Source organism: Polistes fuscatus, unplaced genomic scaffold, assembly GCF_010416935.1.
Source record: "Polistes fuscatus isolate 324 unplaced genomic scaffold, CU_Pfus_HIC Scaffold5, whole genome shotgun sequence".
NCBI lineage: Eukaryota > Metazoa > Arthropoda > Insecta > Hymenoptera > Vespidae > Polistes > Polistes fuscatus.
The window spans coordinates 5,469,557-5,487,510 of NW_025113129.1; the positions used below are offsets into that span (position 1 = coordinate 5,469,557).

The window sequence follows — 17,954 nt, forward strand, 5'->3', positions numbered from 1 at the left end:
TCCTCTTTTTTTGTCTGAGGGGGTAATCGCATTCGCATAATTTTTTTAATCATTTATCTTAACCCCTTTTTATCAATTCCTCCAATTCGTTTTTTACCGATTGGAACAATATTTTCGATTTGTTTATTCTGTCTTTCTTTTTTATTTTTTATTCTTCTTTATTCTCCACGCGATTGTTAGTTTTTTTCTCTCTTATTTTTTTCTTGTTTAACACCTACAATTCATTAAATTTTAATTAATTACAATTGAAATATCATATACCGTGGTTAGGTGTATAAATTAACATAGGACACCCGGTATATAAATCTATTATCACGTAATATATTTACGCACACTCGCATACAAATAAAGGCAATCTCTCACAAAGAGACACACTTACATAGATATATCGTACGCGATAAATTAAACAAGTCAAGTGCGTGCGTGGTTATTATTTTTTTTTCTCTTTGGTTCGTGACGTTCCATAATTATTATAATTCTTTATTTTTTTTCTATAATTTATTCATTTTTTTTTATTTCTCTTGGTGAATATTTACTCACATAAAAAATACTTCGAAATAAAAACCGTCACGCATCATCTTTTTATTGTATCGAGCTATCACATTCGCTTTCGTATTCATGCCCAACACACGTTACTTAAAAAAAAAAAAAACAAAAATAAAAAAAAAACATCGATTGAGAGGCACAGCCTAATTTATTTTATTTAGAACAAACAATAAAACGAATCAAACATATTTCTAATTCATAATTCTTAATCAAAAAAGAAAATCTTACGTTTTTATTTTTTTATTACTTTTTTATTCTTTTCTTTTTCAATTAATTAATTAATTAATACATGAGCTGCTAATTTTGATAGTGACCCAAGTCTATTTTTTATTTTTTCAGCGAAATGTTTCTTACGACAGTTAACTTCCAGCTGTAGATGTTATTACGATCAACAACAAAAATATAGTAAAATAAAATTAGGCCACTTTCAAAATAAATGACTCGTATATACATAAATACATAAGCAGGAGAGAAAAGAAACATAAATTTCAAATCGAAAAGAAAGAAAGAGATATATATATATATATATATATATATATGTATATATATTAGTACACATACAAATATCATATATATGTCGATAATTATGAAAATGATGAACTAAATGAACAAAATAATAAAAATCTATATTTCATAATTTATTTTATATTAAAAATATTTCTATTACAAAATAAATCATAAAATTAAATTTTTACAATTTTTTTATAGTCCACCACTGTCATAATTAACAGCGGACATATATAAAACACATCACATCAATGATCTTTTTCTTTTTCAAACGAATAATGTAAAGCTAATATGCATGCTTACATGTGATGATAGTAATAACAACAAAATAATAACGCAGGTTACACGCGTATATACATATATGTAAGTACATATATTATGTTAATATATGTATGCATGTATTATATGAAAAATCGGATAACGCAAATTCATTATATATATGTACATATACACACATGAATGTATATATATGTTCTATATATATTTGAAACTTCTTTCCTTTAAGCATTTAACATATACCAGAAAAACCAGTTTCAGAAACTTTTTTTACGCGAGGCCTTTACTTTCGCTTAGAGACCGAAAGGAAGAGTGAGTGAGTGAGTTAAAGAACGAAAGAACGAATGAACGAAGGAGTCAGCAACATTGCTAGGCTAGTTGCTAACTAACGGGGTCACCAGTAGATACTTACATATATACATACATTAATACATACATACATACATACATACATACATACATACTTACATACATACATACGTACGTATCTAGAAACAGAAACGTAACACATAAGTGAACATATGCTTTCAGAAGAAAGAGAGAGAAACAGAGTGAGTGAGTGAGTGAGTGAAAAAAATGAGAAAGAGAGGTGTCTGTGAGTGAGCAAGAGAGAGAATGTTTATGTATGTATGTATGAATGAGTGTGTAAAGATCCGGATATGTATATATATATATGTATATATCTCAGAGTGTCTCCGTGCATGTATAATTCGCTTATACACACATGGACACACGTATGTGCATCTCGTATGATTCTTTTTTGTACTTTATATATTGTTTTAATAGACTTAAATTTTGTAAGTATATACATATCACGATGGTTTACGTGTGTGTGTGTGTGCGTGCGTACTTGCTCGATTTAATTATCATGAATCCGGTATGTTATTTAATATACGGGATAATGGGGTTAAATAATTACGATCTGGTATGTGTGTAAGTTACGCAACTTATAATCTTCTTTCCTTGTTTATAAAAAAAAGAAAGAAAGAGAGAGGGAAAGAGAGAAAGAAAAAATTTCTTTAGTTTTGTTTTTTATTTTAATTATTACTCGAATATTTGATTATAATAAAATCAAATAATCGAAGTTTATTTTAATTATTAAAAATTCGATATATTTTTAAAAGAAATGTAAACGAATAAAGGAATTGTTTATCTTTTATTATTCTTTCCTTATTTGTATAAAAAAAGTAAGAAAGAATTTTTTATTTATTTGCGTTTATATTAAATTTTTAATTTAAAATCAAATAATCGGAATTTATTTTCATTGTTAAAAATTCGATATCTTTTAAATAGGAATGTAGAAAAATAAAGAATTATCTTTTCTCTCTTTCTCTTTCTCTCTCTGTCCCTCTCTCACACACGATTTATCTTTATCTTTCTCTTATTTTTTTTTTCATCGTTATCACACTGATAATGCACGACAATCTCTCTCTTATTCTCATAAACACAGAGGACTTTAATACATCACCTATTTTTTTATCCTTATCGTGTTGATTTAAAGTAATAGTAATTTATTCTTAATGAAATAAATGTCTTATTTACAGTCATACATATTAATATTCATACTCATAGCATATGTACCGATAATTATGACAATGAACTAATTGTAAGCCCCAAAATTTGTTCAATTTATTTTAATTTATTTTGTAATCAAAGTAATTTAAATATGAAATAAAACATAAAATTAATTCATTGAATTTTTTAACTTAGCCCACTATCACGATTACTTTAACATATACACAAATTATCAATATGTGTATTTGTTACGTTAATGTTGTAACATACACGTAGTAAACGTATAATATTAATATCAAACAATATATTTAATTTTAATTGATTTTTGATGCTATGATCTTTCAAACTTTCGTAATTTTCAAAATTTGTGACTTATGTTAATCCACTGTCATAATTACTGACACAATTATCAACGAGTTGTTTTTTTAATATCTTTTACTTTTTCTCTCTCTGTCTTTCCAACATGCAACCCTTTTATCTTCATTAGCCCCCCTCTTTTTCTCACTCACCCTTTCACTGTCTTATTTCATTAATCCTGATCAATAAATCATCTCGCAAGCTTTGTGTTTCACCCCGGAATGACATAGAAATTATCGATATAATACACTCTCGCTTTCTTTCTCTAATGCATACACGTAGGGTATATATAAATACACGTACAATCACGAACACATATACGCACCCTTCTAACTCTCTCTTTGTCCTTGCTTTTATTTTTTTTTTCTATCTCAACCATCAAATGCTAAAAATCAACACTGTCTTCTATCTCTCTCCCTTTCTTTCTTTCTTTTCAACCCTCTTTCTCTCCTATTTGTATTATTACAATTTTTTTTTTCCATTTTTTTCCCTCTTTATCTCTTACTTATAATAATAATAGTAATAACATATACATAATAGTATAACATATATAAAATTAATCTTTTAATTTACCACACATCAGTTTTTATTTTTTTTTGATTATCTAATTTCATAATAATCTTTTTTCTTTCTTTCATACGCACGCATCGGAGAGAGAGTACCTTTCTATCATCATCATCATCATAATCATCATCATCATCATCATCATCATTATCATTATTATTATCAATATTATTATTATTCTTAAATCATTATTATCAATATTATTATCATAAGAATTATTTCACGATTTCTCCCAGTTTCAATATTTTTCGCTTACTTATTAATGACATTTTTTTCTTTATCTCTATCGCGAAAAAAGAAGAAGGATAATTCCTGCTTACGGTATATAATATTTCTTTCCGGGGGAGAAGGAGGAGGGGGTTATTTCGTCTTCTTCTTCTTCTTCTTCTTCTTACAGTTTTTAGCGGTCCTCTCATCTCGATTTTATTTCTTTTTTATATTATGTATGAATCTTTTCTTTATTTTCTTTTTTTTCTCGTTTTTTTTCTTCTTTTTTTCGTAGAGGCACACAACAACAACAATCATAAAAGTTCTTCTTCTATCCCCTAACTCCCTTCCTCTTCCGTCACCTTCTCTTCGGATTCTCATATATATATATGTGTATATATATCTCTTTCTACATCCCTCCCTCCCTCCCGCCCTCTCTCGCGTTCTTTGTTCGTTGGCAGAGCAACCAGACGATGACGTCAATCGCAAGGGTATACCAATGAAAAAGTGGAAAGAGATGGAGAAGAGAAGGGACAAAAAGAAGAAGGGATTAATGACGGGTCGGGAAAGGCAGGTGTGACTTTCAAAAGTGTTCTTTCGTCCTTTTTGTTGTTGATTTTTTTTTTGCTTTCTTCTTCTGTGGCGGCGGTGGCGGTGGCGACGGGGCGAGGACGAGGATCAGCCTCCCCCGCGGTTCAGTAAGCAAGAACTACTTGCCCTTCTTCATCGCTTACGTTTACCACTACCCCATCGGACACTGACGTCATCGCCATGTCGACGCCATAATCGCTGCTGCTGCTGTTATCGCTGGTGCCGTCGCCGCCATCGATGATTTACCAACCCCAACGTCTAGTTGCAGTAATGGTTGAAGTAGAAATAGTAGTAGTAGTAGTAATAATAATAATAATAATAATAGTAGTAGTATAAGTAGTAGTAGTAGTAGTAATAATAGTAGTAGTAATAGTAGTAGTAGTTGTAGATCGAATCTCGTCGATCTCCTTTCGTCGTTCACTTTGTCCCATCGTTTTCTACAGAAGCCACGGGAATACAACGAAGAAGTAGTCCACCACCACTTAGGAGGAGGAATCAACCCGTGGATGATGATAATAACAACGAGGACGGGGTTGGTGGTAGAGTATAATAAGAAATAATTAGCGACGGTAATGGATAGGACGACGGCGGGGTCGCATCACGACGAACACGCCATCCAAGAGTTGCAAGTGCAAGTATAGCACGCGGTAGGTATGACGGGTGTATAATAATAGCCGTTAGCGTAAACGTAGGTCGCTGGTGGTCCCGGTGGTGGTTGTTGATGATTCGTCAGCCGTTGCTGTTGTTCCTGATAAAATACCTGGCATGCCAGATTTTGGATCAATGCAAGCGTCTGTCGCCGTTCGTGACCCATCAGACAAACCGTCGATTCCTCGACGACTTTGTGCAAAAGCATCAGGTACTTGTATTTTAGGGCTTCTTCTTCCGGCCCAACGAAATGATTCCACAAGTAGTTCTCGAGCTTCGCCTGTTGCTGACTTATATCAGGAAAATCAATGAAGAATCTCGAACACATGTATCGCTCGAGGGTCTTTATATAGTCCGGTTTAGCCGGCTTGTACATCTTGACCAAGAGATTGCAATATTTCAATAGACCACCGCCTCTAATCTCCTCAGGATTCCTCGTCGATATGAGCTTCTTGTGAAGGTGGTAGAGTGCTTCTTGGAAATCACCGTAAACAGACTCGCCTACTACGGTAGGATAAAAGTTTTCACCGATCGGTAATTTGCTGCACTCGTAAAATAATAACAGAGAATCTAGGACAATTTGAAAACTGTCCACGGAAAATTCGAATTGTCGTCTCATAGAGTCGACGAATTTCAATTCTACATTCCTGTGTCCTCGTGAATTCCCAAGGGATATCAAAGACCATCTATCGCCGTCGTTGTTCACTTTGACCATCTTGCTGACGTAAGCTTCTTTTAAACTGCACGTTGTTATGCGTTTTCGGCTAACACCCTCGGGTAAAAGATCGAACAAAGAACCCAATACCGCGGCCTTAACCTTGTCGTAGTTACGGCCGCTGGATAATTCAACAGCGAATATCAGATCAAGGTCGTTGTAGGGTTGGGATTCGGTTGCCAATACGTGCGACGCTGCACCACCGTTCAATCTGATGTCCCTTACCCTCATACCAGCACCTCCATTACTAGGGTCACCTTCCAGTTTGCTACGCACAACCGTTACGAGATCTCTCAGTCTAACCTCCAATGTTGGAAAGTTTCCTCTACCATGAATGCTTACAACCTCGTCCATCACATCGTTCAATCGACGCACCTGCTCGAAGCTCAACACGGCCAGCCTTTGTTGAGGATCAGAACAATCTGAATTGTTATTATTGTGACTATTATTGTTGTTCTTATTATTGTTGTTACTTATAGTAGTATTATTATTGTGCTGATTATTAAAATTATTGTTGTTGTTCTCCTTGTTCGAATCATTCCCGTTGTTGGTCTTGTTGTTCACTTGACAGAGGGACTCCATCATAGCGACCCGACGCTGGCGTTCTTCGCCGATGTCCAGGGAGCCACACTGAAACAAACAAACACAAACATATTAATATCTGTTCTATTTTTAACTTTGCATATCGCAAATATGTCATTTTTATCTTCTTAATATAGCGGAAAAAAATTAAGGCAGATAAGATTGTTTAACATAATTTTCAATCGAAGAGGGGAACGTTACGAAACACGATCAATAAATCAATACGATAACGGCATTCTCGTAACCTTCGTTTTAAAAAGAAGGAAAAGAAGAAAAAGAAGAAAAAGAAGAAAATGAAGAAGAAGAAGAAGAAGAAGAAGAAGAAGAAGAAGAAGAAGAAGAGAAGAAGAAGAAGAAGAAGAAGAAGAAGAAGAAGAAGAAGAAGAAGAAGAAGAAGAAGAAGAAGAAGATGAAATGGTGGAACGTAATCGCAAAGGCAAGAAATGCCATGAGGTTACGTCCGGGTAGTTGTGGTGATGGTGGTGATGTGATCGAACGAAGATGCGCGCGCGCGTACAAATACACACACACACACACACACACAGAGAACAATGTTCTCGCCCTACCAACCCAGAGCTGTGACTTTCCTTATGAACTTTTTGTTTTGTGCGAGTCGATACTCGAATAATACAAACGAGCTGAGTTGTCACCGATCACTGTGTTAATCGTTTCATTTTAATCAATATTCCTCTATCTATTTATCTTGAGATGATATATACGGGTTCATTTATCGACCTGTAGCATTTTCATTCACGAGAAACTAAACACGTTGCATAGAACAGGTACCCAACATATGTTTGGAATTTTATACACTTTCGTTCGATTTAATTTTTATATTCCTATTTTGGTTTGCAATAAAAGTACGTACAGATCGATACATTTTTGATGAATTTGTAATTTTATTCAAAATCGTCATAAAGACTACTTTTCAGGCAAGTAAACGATTTTGGTTGACCGAAAAGTTGTTGGTAAAGATTTTGCGAAAAATTGTATTGAACATTTAAAAGTATTTATCTAGGCAAACTTTTTAAGGGAATCCAATAAATGATCGAACAAATACGAGTAATTTATATGGACTAGTTTGAGAATTAAAAATAAAAATTTATTAAATAATAACGATTTGCCATTAATCGGGTCAGCGAACGCGGACGCGAGAACGTGAACTTTCACTAGTCCGAGTCCATCCAACTTCTTCGAAAGCATCCCGATCGATTGTAAGGACGAACTTTTGACGTGTCTGGAATGTAAAGTGGGGTAGAAAGATAGACAGGAATGATCTGTTATAGTAGGAGAAGAAGAAGACTATGGTTAGGTGGGAGTTAGTAACTAGGAAGAGATAGTAGTGACTAGAAAATGATGTGCCAGCTGTGTAACTTCGAACAATACGATTTTAAAATGCGTCACAACGATGATAACTCTTTCCGTCAATTGATATGTTGACGATCCAGATGGATAATAATAAAAAAAATATATATATCTAATACACACATCATATATCTATATCTAATACACACAAATAACTAATAAATTAACATTCACGACGTGCATAAAAAAACTGATTACGTCGTTATAGATTAAAATGAACTAACTAAAAAAAAATATTCTACAATATTTCATACTAACATCCAACAACATTCGAGAATTTAAAGGCCCATTTGTAGGACCCGTCTCGATCATCGGGAATAAAATTAAGCACCAAAAAAAGAAAAAAAAAGAAAATAAAGTTTATATAAAAATATATATATAAAAAAACACTAGAAGAAATTTCTTGGAGTATATCCTTCACCCTCTAGGTAAGTGTCACTTTGACGTATCGGTCGTATAAGATGTGATATATATTCGTCGTGAATAATATCACCGATTCGCACGGAATAAACAGAAAAATTAGTTTCTGGCTCCGATGAGAGTCAGCAGCAAACTGAATCGTACGAAGTGAAAGGTATCTATAGGTTTTCTGGTGGCAGCACAGCAGTGACAGTGGCGACGGAGTTTCGTTGGAGGTGGGAGAAGAAGTTGGAGGTGGTAGGTAGATGGTAGTGGTATTGGGACGTTAGATGTAGGGTGGTGGGTGGTGGTGGATGAGTGAGTAGTAGTAGTGGTGGATACCATCAGCAATGTACCTACGTCAGCAACGTAGCACCGAATTTTATTGGAGGACAACACAAAGCCCTGAGTATACGATTGACATCACTACAGTCACTCCCACCCCCTCGTCATTTATACTCCTTCTCTTTCTTTTTATCATCCTACCACAATTATACAACATTGTCACAATAATATCATTATCCTGTACAAATTTAAATATTATTTTAATAATCTATCACAATGTATTATAATTAAACGTTTCGTATACTCTATCTCTATCTCTGTATTTCTATTTCAGTTTAAAATTCATTGATTCGTTCGTTATGTGGAATGTTAAAGATAGAATTTCTTTGATAGTGTGTGCGTATGCGCGCGCAAGTGTGTGTAGATTCTAGTCGACAAGAGTTTCTCAAACGTGTCCCCTATCGCGCATCCACCCACCACCTATCGCTCGATCTAACCAACCCTCAACCTTCCTCTTCCTCTTCCTCTTCCTTCCTTCCTTTTTTCTTTCTAATGCTGCAGGACTTTCTATGACGTCACAAAGAGCAAGCGGGGGCGTCTCTGAATGAACGCAGTCAAATATATCTACCATCACATATCTTTTACTACTACTACTACTACTATTACTACTACTACTACTACTACTACTACTACTACTACTACTACTTCTACCACTACTGTTAGAAATTCTTTTCATCGTATATAATCTTTCTCTCTCTCCTCATTATTTTCAATTTATTTATTTATTTATTTTATTTTCAACAATTTTTTTAACATCCCCACGAATACCAAACGCGAAGTCTACGATAAATCCATACGTAAAAAATATCCGTATTTAATTATACGAAAAATCTGATTTACGAATAAAAACATGTGTTGTGTGTGTGTGTGTGTGATTTATACAACTTTATAAAAATGTTTATACTCATGTGCATAAATTTTTAAGATCAATTAAAACGATTAGAGTGCATTTTTTTTTATATAACCATAATTTTCCGATAGAGAGTTGGAAGTGCCCTTAACTCGAGTTTGCTTTTAACTTAGCAGCGTGGGGGCGTATTTACCATGACAAAAAACAAATGACACAAAAAAAAGGAACAAAAATTTCTGTGGGGAAATGGGAGATAAAAATATAAAAAAAAAAAAATGAAGATAGAGATAAAAGAGGAGGATTTTCAAAATATATTTTCCACACGCATGCGCGTCCTTACTCTCTTGTTTGTGCTTTTTTTCTTTCTTTCTTTATCGCCAGTTCCCACATTTTGTGGACAGAAGGGAAGAGGAAGAAGGAAAAGACTGAACGCACGACACACGACGGACAAACGTTATCGACTTTTGTATAATAATCGTCGTACTCACGTCACAAGTTACAAACGTGTACATAGATGTGTCATTGATAGATCGTTTAATATAACAATCTTTTATTTCCTATAATCTACAAGTTGGTTCAGTAATTTTAAAATTGTTATTCAATTTTTCATTTTTTTTTTTACGACGATCATCATTATCGTCATTATCGTCGTCATCGTCATCATTATTATTATTATTATTATTATTATTATTATTATTATTATTATTATTATTAAATTTATAATTGTATTTTATATACATTGTACACGTATAATAAATTCAAGTAAATACGATAAGATTTCTTTTCTATTTTTTTTTATAATTTGTAGAAAAAAGAAAAAGAGAAAAAAATATGTAATAAAATAAAAATAATCAATTATATGAACAGTTATTTGTTTTACTTCATTTCCGTTTTCTGCTTTTCCTTTTTCTTTTTTTAAAGAAAACTAACTTTCTTATCGCAGTATGTTTACCCTCGCAGATTTCGAGATAAGGTTATTCTTACTAAACGAAGACTTTGATTAAAATCTAATGGTAAGTACATATATATATGTGATTACGCGGAACGATAATTTCCGGGAATCGAGTAGGATTCGCGTTAATAATTTATTGACAGAGAAAACAAAAGAAGTAGGAGGAGATAGGGAATGAGGGAATTATCGATTCATAATTTAAAAAAAAAATTAAAAAAGGTCAAATATCTACGCAAACGCATGCATACGAGCGCATTAAATAAATTATGATCGATAAATTCAATAATTTTCATTAAACTAGACAGAATATACGTTGTAAGATAGTAACGGAAATTATAAATGAAAATCTATGTAATTAATTCTTAGTAATAAAACAAATAAAATATTTATTATTATTATTATTATTATTATTATTATTATTATCTACGGTTTTAGGTAGACTATTATTTAATCTAAAAATAGTAAACTATAATATTAAATAAAAGTCCGGTTAAAACCTCAAATAATAATAATAAAAATAAAAAACAAATATTATTTTTAACTGTAAGAAATGATAATATAAAAACGGAAGGAAAAAAAAAATGAGAAAAACAAGATCGGAGAAACTGCTTCTCTCTCATTCTCGTTAATGTTAATGTTCGCGGAACCGGAAAATGTAGCAAGCAGCAGCAGCGTGTTTGAGATGCCAGCGTGGCGCATATATATGTATGTGTATGACACACATACTATTTACGTGTATATGTGTACGTAATATGTATATGTCATGTGTATGTAGCTAGTAGCAGGGGTCAGCGAATGGTCGTCCATACGTCATAGAGTCGATTTCGTATGAAGCAAGAGGAGAATGGAATGGAAATGACGACAAGAGGCGGATCAACGTGCGCGTGTGGTATCAAGCACGTTGCGAATTGTAATATCATCGAATACATACATATATACACATATGATGGATATATATACATATATATATTTTCTGTACCGAGGATAGAAATATATACCTAACATTTACATATGCATATGTATGTACGTACGCGCGTGTTCGTGTGTGCGCGCACGTGTGTATACTGACATGAGAGACACTTAACATGTACACGATCGAAGTTACATTCAGTTTTCATCGTTTCTCGCTGTTGCATCAAACAACGTAATCGATATCTCTACGAAAATCCATTTAGATTATTTTTTATATTATTATTATAATGAGAATTGTATTATTAAGATATTATAATAACATACGATTGATACAAAAGGATGATTTACTTTTATAAATACTTTTATAGATAGAATTATAATAAGAATTTATTTGTAGTTAGAAACAAAATTGTATTTGCAATCTTATATACATATTTAATCGCAATCCTATAATAATATATAACAACATATATATATAAATATAGAAATTGAATTTGAATATAAATCAGTGTCAAAATAATTCATCGAATATAAAACGTTCTAAAGATTATATCTATTCGTGTAAGTGTATATGTTAATGTCCGGATATTCTATAAAATGTCCACATTATACATATTGTCCATAACATATATACGTTATAATGGTAATGTACATAAATTGTTACGTTACATTAATATTAAATATGTAAGTAAGAAAAAACCAATTTTCTCTCTCTCTCTCTCTCACTTTATTATTCGAAATGCGTTTTAGTTTTTCCATTCTCGTCCTCATTTTTTCTTTCCTCCCTTATCAGATACTCGTTGACGCGTAATTGTTATAGCAACGAGCTCATACACCCACGCATAAGCTTGATCTCAACATAGAATACTGAGAGCAAATGAAGAGAAAGAAAGAGAGGGAGAGAGAGAGAGAGAGAGAGAGAACACCGGGAAAGTACGCCAACGCAAGTTGCGATACACAACAAACGAACCAAGCAGTAATCTTTCTCGTCCCTCACTTATGGTATTGATTTTTTTTGTTCCATGCGTTTTTATATCTTTCCCATTTTTGCGAGAGTGAATTTTAGAATTTTTTTTTTGTCTTTTCTAATACAATAATTCTTTTACTTGCTTTTTTTTTCGTTTTCGTTCTGATCCAATAAAGAACAAAATTTTTTTAATAAATTTAACACGTCGACATTGCCATTACACGAAGCGATTTTAATGAATAAATTTATTTAATAAAACATAGTTTTTCCTTTTAATTTTGGTCTTTTATTTTTCTTTTAATTTTTCTTTTTTTTTTATAAAATGAAAAAACTTTGAATATTTGTTAACCAATTATATATCCTGTTATGTATAATTTATACCACTTTTAATTTTAAACTTTGTTTTTTATTATATATGAAAGAGAAAAAGAAATTATGAAGCAATAACGACGTTTGACGTTAGCAACTACTTGATAATTGCTTTGAACGATTTCTGACTTTATTACACTGAACAGTAATCAAAGACAACGGTAAAATTGCGTTAACCGTGATTAGAAAAAACGATCTCCGGTATTATCGATTCGATTCGTACGTTATCGTTTACTCGTTAACCTTGAATATGGTTGAACCATTTTATTTTTTCTTTCTTTCTCCAAGATATTCAAAGTTCAATATTTAACAAGGAAAAGATTTATTATGGATGTAACTAAAAAAAAAAAATTGTAAGATTTTGAATCTTATCAAAAAATGAATAAATCTTCACAAATATTTAGCATGCAATTTAAAATATAAAATAAATTATCAGGAACGTGTAACTGAAAAAAAGACAATTTTAATCTTATAAATGAATAAAATAAATCTTCACATTAATTTTTTTTTTTTAACAAAATCTGCATGAACGTATGTAATGCGCGTGCATGCGTGCGTGGAGAGTTTATAAACGTATAAATCGAAATAAATTTGAAGAAGAAGAAGAAGAAAAAAGAATAAGTAAAAGAAAAGTAAAAGAATAAAATTACGATAGAATAGAAAAAGTTAGATGAGAAAAGTCAAGAAAAGCGCCTATAGATGATATCGAACATGGAGTAAAAAGGAATAGATAAATAATAGACGAAATATCGACATGATAAAGAATTTAATGTCAGACTTATTTGTCGTTAAAACATACAACGTAGATAGATACATATACATGCATACATAAATGCATACACGTATATAATACGATGTATCTATCCCTAACGTTACGTTCTTATCCGTGGTAACGTTGCTTTTGCGGCGTCATTTCTTGCCCTAGATTTTCTCGCGGATATTATTCTCTGCAATTCCTTCCCCCCTGATCCCCTCACCGTCATATAAATCGTGATGGTACTAGCTAGCTAGATAGGTAGGTAGCTAGCTAGCTTATTGTTAGATAGAACTAAACTTTAACGACACAGCAGCAGGTTGCTTGCTTTCTTCTTCCGTGAAAATGGATGAACTTCTCTATCCTCAATAAATAAATAAATAACAAAATATAGAAAAACAGTCAAAGAAGAAATCCTTCTCTCTTAGTAAAAGAATTATCCTTCTAAGGAAAAAAGAAAAATTATAAAATGTTCATATTTTTTAATGCATATTTCCTATATTCATACCGGATTGATCAATCGATTTTCTTTCCCTCAACTTATGCTAATAAATAAATTTTAAAAGAAAAGTATAGGCGGGACATTTTTTTTGGACCCATATCAATCATAGTTTTTCTAAACTTATGCTAATAAATAAATTTGGAGAGCAAAGACGGGACATTTTTTTTATTTGGTTTAAATGCATATTATTTACATTCAATTTGGATTGATCTGCATCGTTCATCAAACTTCTTCACGCACGAATAAAGTATCCAATTTAACGATGCATCGATCGTTCCACAAGAGAGAGAGAGTACCTCCAAGATATTCAATTATAACGTGTGGGCGGATCCAATTAATTGGCAGAACCGGCCGTGAATTATTGCTTCTACTTTGGGTCTTTAATCAATGATCGATCAATCAGTCGATCGATCGAATCGGTCTTCGATTGTTTAGTCACGACTTATATAATAAAACGAAAAAAAAAAGAGGAAATATATCCTAACAAATTCTCCTAACATATAATAATTTAATAGATATTAATATTTCATTGAATAAAAGGATATAGAAGAGAAAACACACACTAAAAATGAATGATTAAAATTTATAATGGAGAAGAAAAGGAGAAAGGAGAGAAGAAAATGAGAAGGAGAGTGAATAATTCCGTAGTAAATTTGTGTACAATTGTGCACAATCTGTGCTTGTGCGTGTGCGTGTACATGTACATGTACGTGTATGAGTTTGTCCCCTGAAGCACGTAAGTACTACGACACATAGCCATAAGTAGAAAAGGGGGTCAGTGTGTATAGAGACTATAAGCGAGTAGAAACACAACGTCGCTGAAGAACCCGAGGATGGCCCAGTTTTGTCAGGGGCCGATCGCTAGGTCGTTGATCCGAAGACTCTCCACCTCCGTAAGTCAGACCGACTCGCAAACGATGACTACACAACACACGAGGAGACTCACTCTTCCGACCGACCATGGTTTATTAAATTAACCCACTCGTATTATCTTTTTCTCTCATTTCTAATTGTAATTTTATTTACATATTATCATCATTTAATCAGGATAGTTTTTTCTTTTTTCCTTTCTTTAATCATCTTGTTTAATTACTTATTTTTATTATATTAGCGTGTGTGATTAATTAAATTAATAATAATTATATTGAAAATTTTAATATAAAAATAATTTGGTCATCTTGTGGGTGTGTGTTTAATTATTTTTTTTTATATTATTTATTTCATATATGTGTAAGTGTATGTGTGGTGTATAGGTGAGGAATTAGTTCAATCATTGAAGATTATGTTAGAAATTTTAATATAAAAATAATTTCGTCACCTTGTTAAACAAATTTGATTTGTAGTTTAATTTATTTTATATTAATGTGAGTGTGTGTATGTAGTATATGTAATATAGAATAATTGAATGATTAATAATGATAATATTGGAGTTTTTAATACGCGAAAAATTATAAAATAGTTTCTAAATGATTATTTTTTTTTAGATATTTTGCTTTGTTTTTAGGAAATAAGAACAAATTAGAGGAAATGATAGACAGAGTAAATGTAGGTAACACGAAAGGGGCTTCCACAGTTCGGAAAATAGTTTGACCTTGACGTTGTTGGATAAAAAAATCCTTCCTGGTTGGCTTCACGACTAGACAAATTTGTGACGACTATACTACGACGACGTGTTACGAGCTTCAAAAAATATACAACTACTTTAAGCTTCTAAAACTCAGTTGTTCTTATTAGACTACGGAAAGAATTAATTTCATATGAAAATAAATCTATAAAACATAATGATAATTATAAGTAAATATGAAACAATATATTAATAAAATAAGAATACATAATTTATATAAATTTAATTGAAATCAAACACAAGGAGTCAATTTTTTTTATTTTGTAATAAAACAAACAAAATAAATTATTCCCACTGAATTTTTTTGTAATTACAACAAAAAAATCTATATCACAAAATTGTTAAAGCAAAGTTTTAAAATTGGTGTATAGGAAACCTCTGAAAAACATGAGAAACGATATTGCATACAAGTTACACTTAAGCTTTATTCGTGTTGTCTTATATGCCCTAAGACTTCGGCTTTCGTACTAAACTGTATAATATTACGTAATATGTTTAATCGGCTTTGTTCAACGAAAAAAATTATTTTCTCTATCATTTTTATTACAATATTTTATTGTATACGCAAATCAATGTAAAACGTTAAATAAAAGATCAACAAAATTTGTTTAACGTTGTCACTAAACTTCATTTATTTTGAATAACAAAATTACAAGAAAATAATTCAACATTTTTTATTAGAATTAAACTAATCAAAATGCAATAAGAAGACTGTGCGAAAATGAATGGAAAAGATAAATGAACAAAAAATAGATTAAATTTATTTATTATGAGATTATAAACCAAGTTTCATTCGTGGTTGTGAAACTAAAAATAATTTTTTAATAGAAATATAAAAATAAATAAATTAATTAAATAGAAAACGTGTTGTGTCGTTTCATTCAAAAGTGTCGTTGATTTATCTAATTTTTATCAATTACTTTATCTACTTAAATCTTTGTTTAAATCTCTCTAAAAGTATGCGATCCTATGATCGGAAGATTAAAGTTCTTAACCGATTAAAAGAATAAATCGGCTTTCAACCGATCTAATAATAGATTTAGTATTTGTTCATCTTGTCGTATATCAAATATTCGATTATGTGTGATCGAAATATTACGTAAATTATATGATGTTGATAACATTAAACGATAAACCTGTTCAAAATCATTTAATGTAAGATAATTTATCAAATATATTTATAATGAGGTACATTAAATGTTCAATCTAGTAAACGATATTGAATGCGTCATGTATATTAATATACATTAACTATCGTTAAATGAATGTATTATTAATGAAGAAAAAATATATATATTTTGATTAATTATTTTTGTAATTTTGTATAACGTAGTGATTAAACGATTCCAATTATATTCCACAGTAACGCTTTCACTGATTGTCATTATTGAAAATAATTTTCTTCATAGAAGAATCCTTAATAGATATTTAAGTAATCGGATAATAAATTTCCAAAAAACAAATTAAAAAATACTATCTGTCAAATATATTTAAAAAACGTTACGTAACTTTTGGAAGAAAAAAAATAAACTAAGAGCCTTGAAAAAATTTAAATACTAGTCTACAAATTTACCTTCAACTCGCTAGTATCTCTTAAAAAAAGAAATAAAAGAGAGAAAAAAAGAAACAAATAAATAAATAAAAAGAATATACAAATGAAACACAGTGACACGGATAAATAATAACTAAATTAAAAATTCTCGTTACTCGTGACAAGGTGAAGAAAATAAAAATACCAATACTGATCGAAGCTAAAATTAATTATAAATTGTTGCTAATAATTAAATGTTTAAGGTAAAGAAGATAATAAGAATAGAAGAAAAATAAATGCAAAATGCAAAATACAAAATAAAATAAAACGATGACGACGGCGACGTGGTGTCAAGGTGTTGTTTTCGCTGATGTGAATTAGAGAGAAGAAGACAAGAAAAGTTTGAGCTTTAAAATGGCACTGATCCGAACCGGCAGTCAACTTTGCTTGCTAGCAATAATAAATCGCTATCGCGATATATTCTCCGGTGAACCGAGTCGAAAGCATTAACGTCTCTTAATTACAATGTTACGAACGCGACCCGATAAGATGACACCAGAAAGAAAGGTTATACACGGTGTCTTTGATATAACACGCAAAATACGGCTCAAAGGTTCTACCTTCTTATCGCTCGTATTATTTTTTTTTTAACGTTATTTTGTTAAACATCAAACACACACGATAAAAAATAAAAATATAAAATTAAAACGTATCGCAAAAAGAAAAATCGCTTTATATATGTATTTTCATTTTATCAATGGTAGTTTGTGGAACAATAAAAAAAGAAAAAAGAAAAAAATAAGGAGGACAGAAATAAGAAAAAATTTTTACGGCGAATGATCGATAATTTTGATTTGATTTTATTAAAGTTAGTTT

The 17,954-nt window shown here is 31.2% G+C and overlaps 1 protein-coding gene across 4 annotated transcripts in view; it reads right to left on the reverse strand.

Moving 5' to 3' along the window:
* Positions 1-4,263: 4,263 nt before the first annotated feature.
* The window catches only part of LOC122522460 (terminal nucleotidyltransferase 5C-like), an 89,313-nt gene continuing 75,622 nt past the window's right edge, over positions 4,264-17,954 (reverse strand). For 2 of the 4 annotated variants that reach the window (XM_043643619.1, XM_043643621.1), the window contains exon 2: positions 4,264-6,556. In XM_043643619.1, coding sequence (XP_043499554.1) covers positions 5,162-6,556 — 1,395 coding nt within the window. In that variant the 3' untranslated portion in view covers positions 4,264-5,161. The other 2 variants (XM_043643623.1, XM_043643620.1) reach the window with 2 other exon arrangements.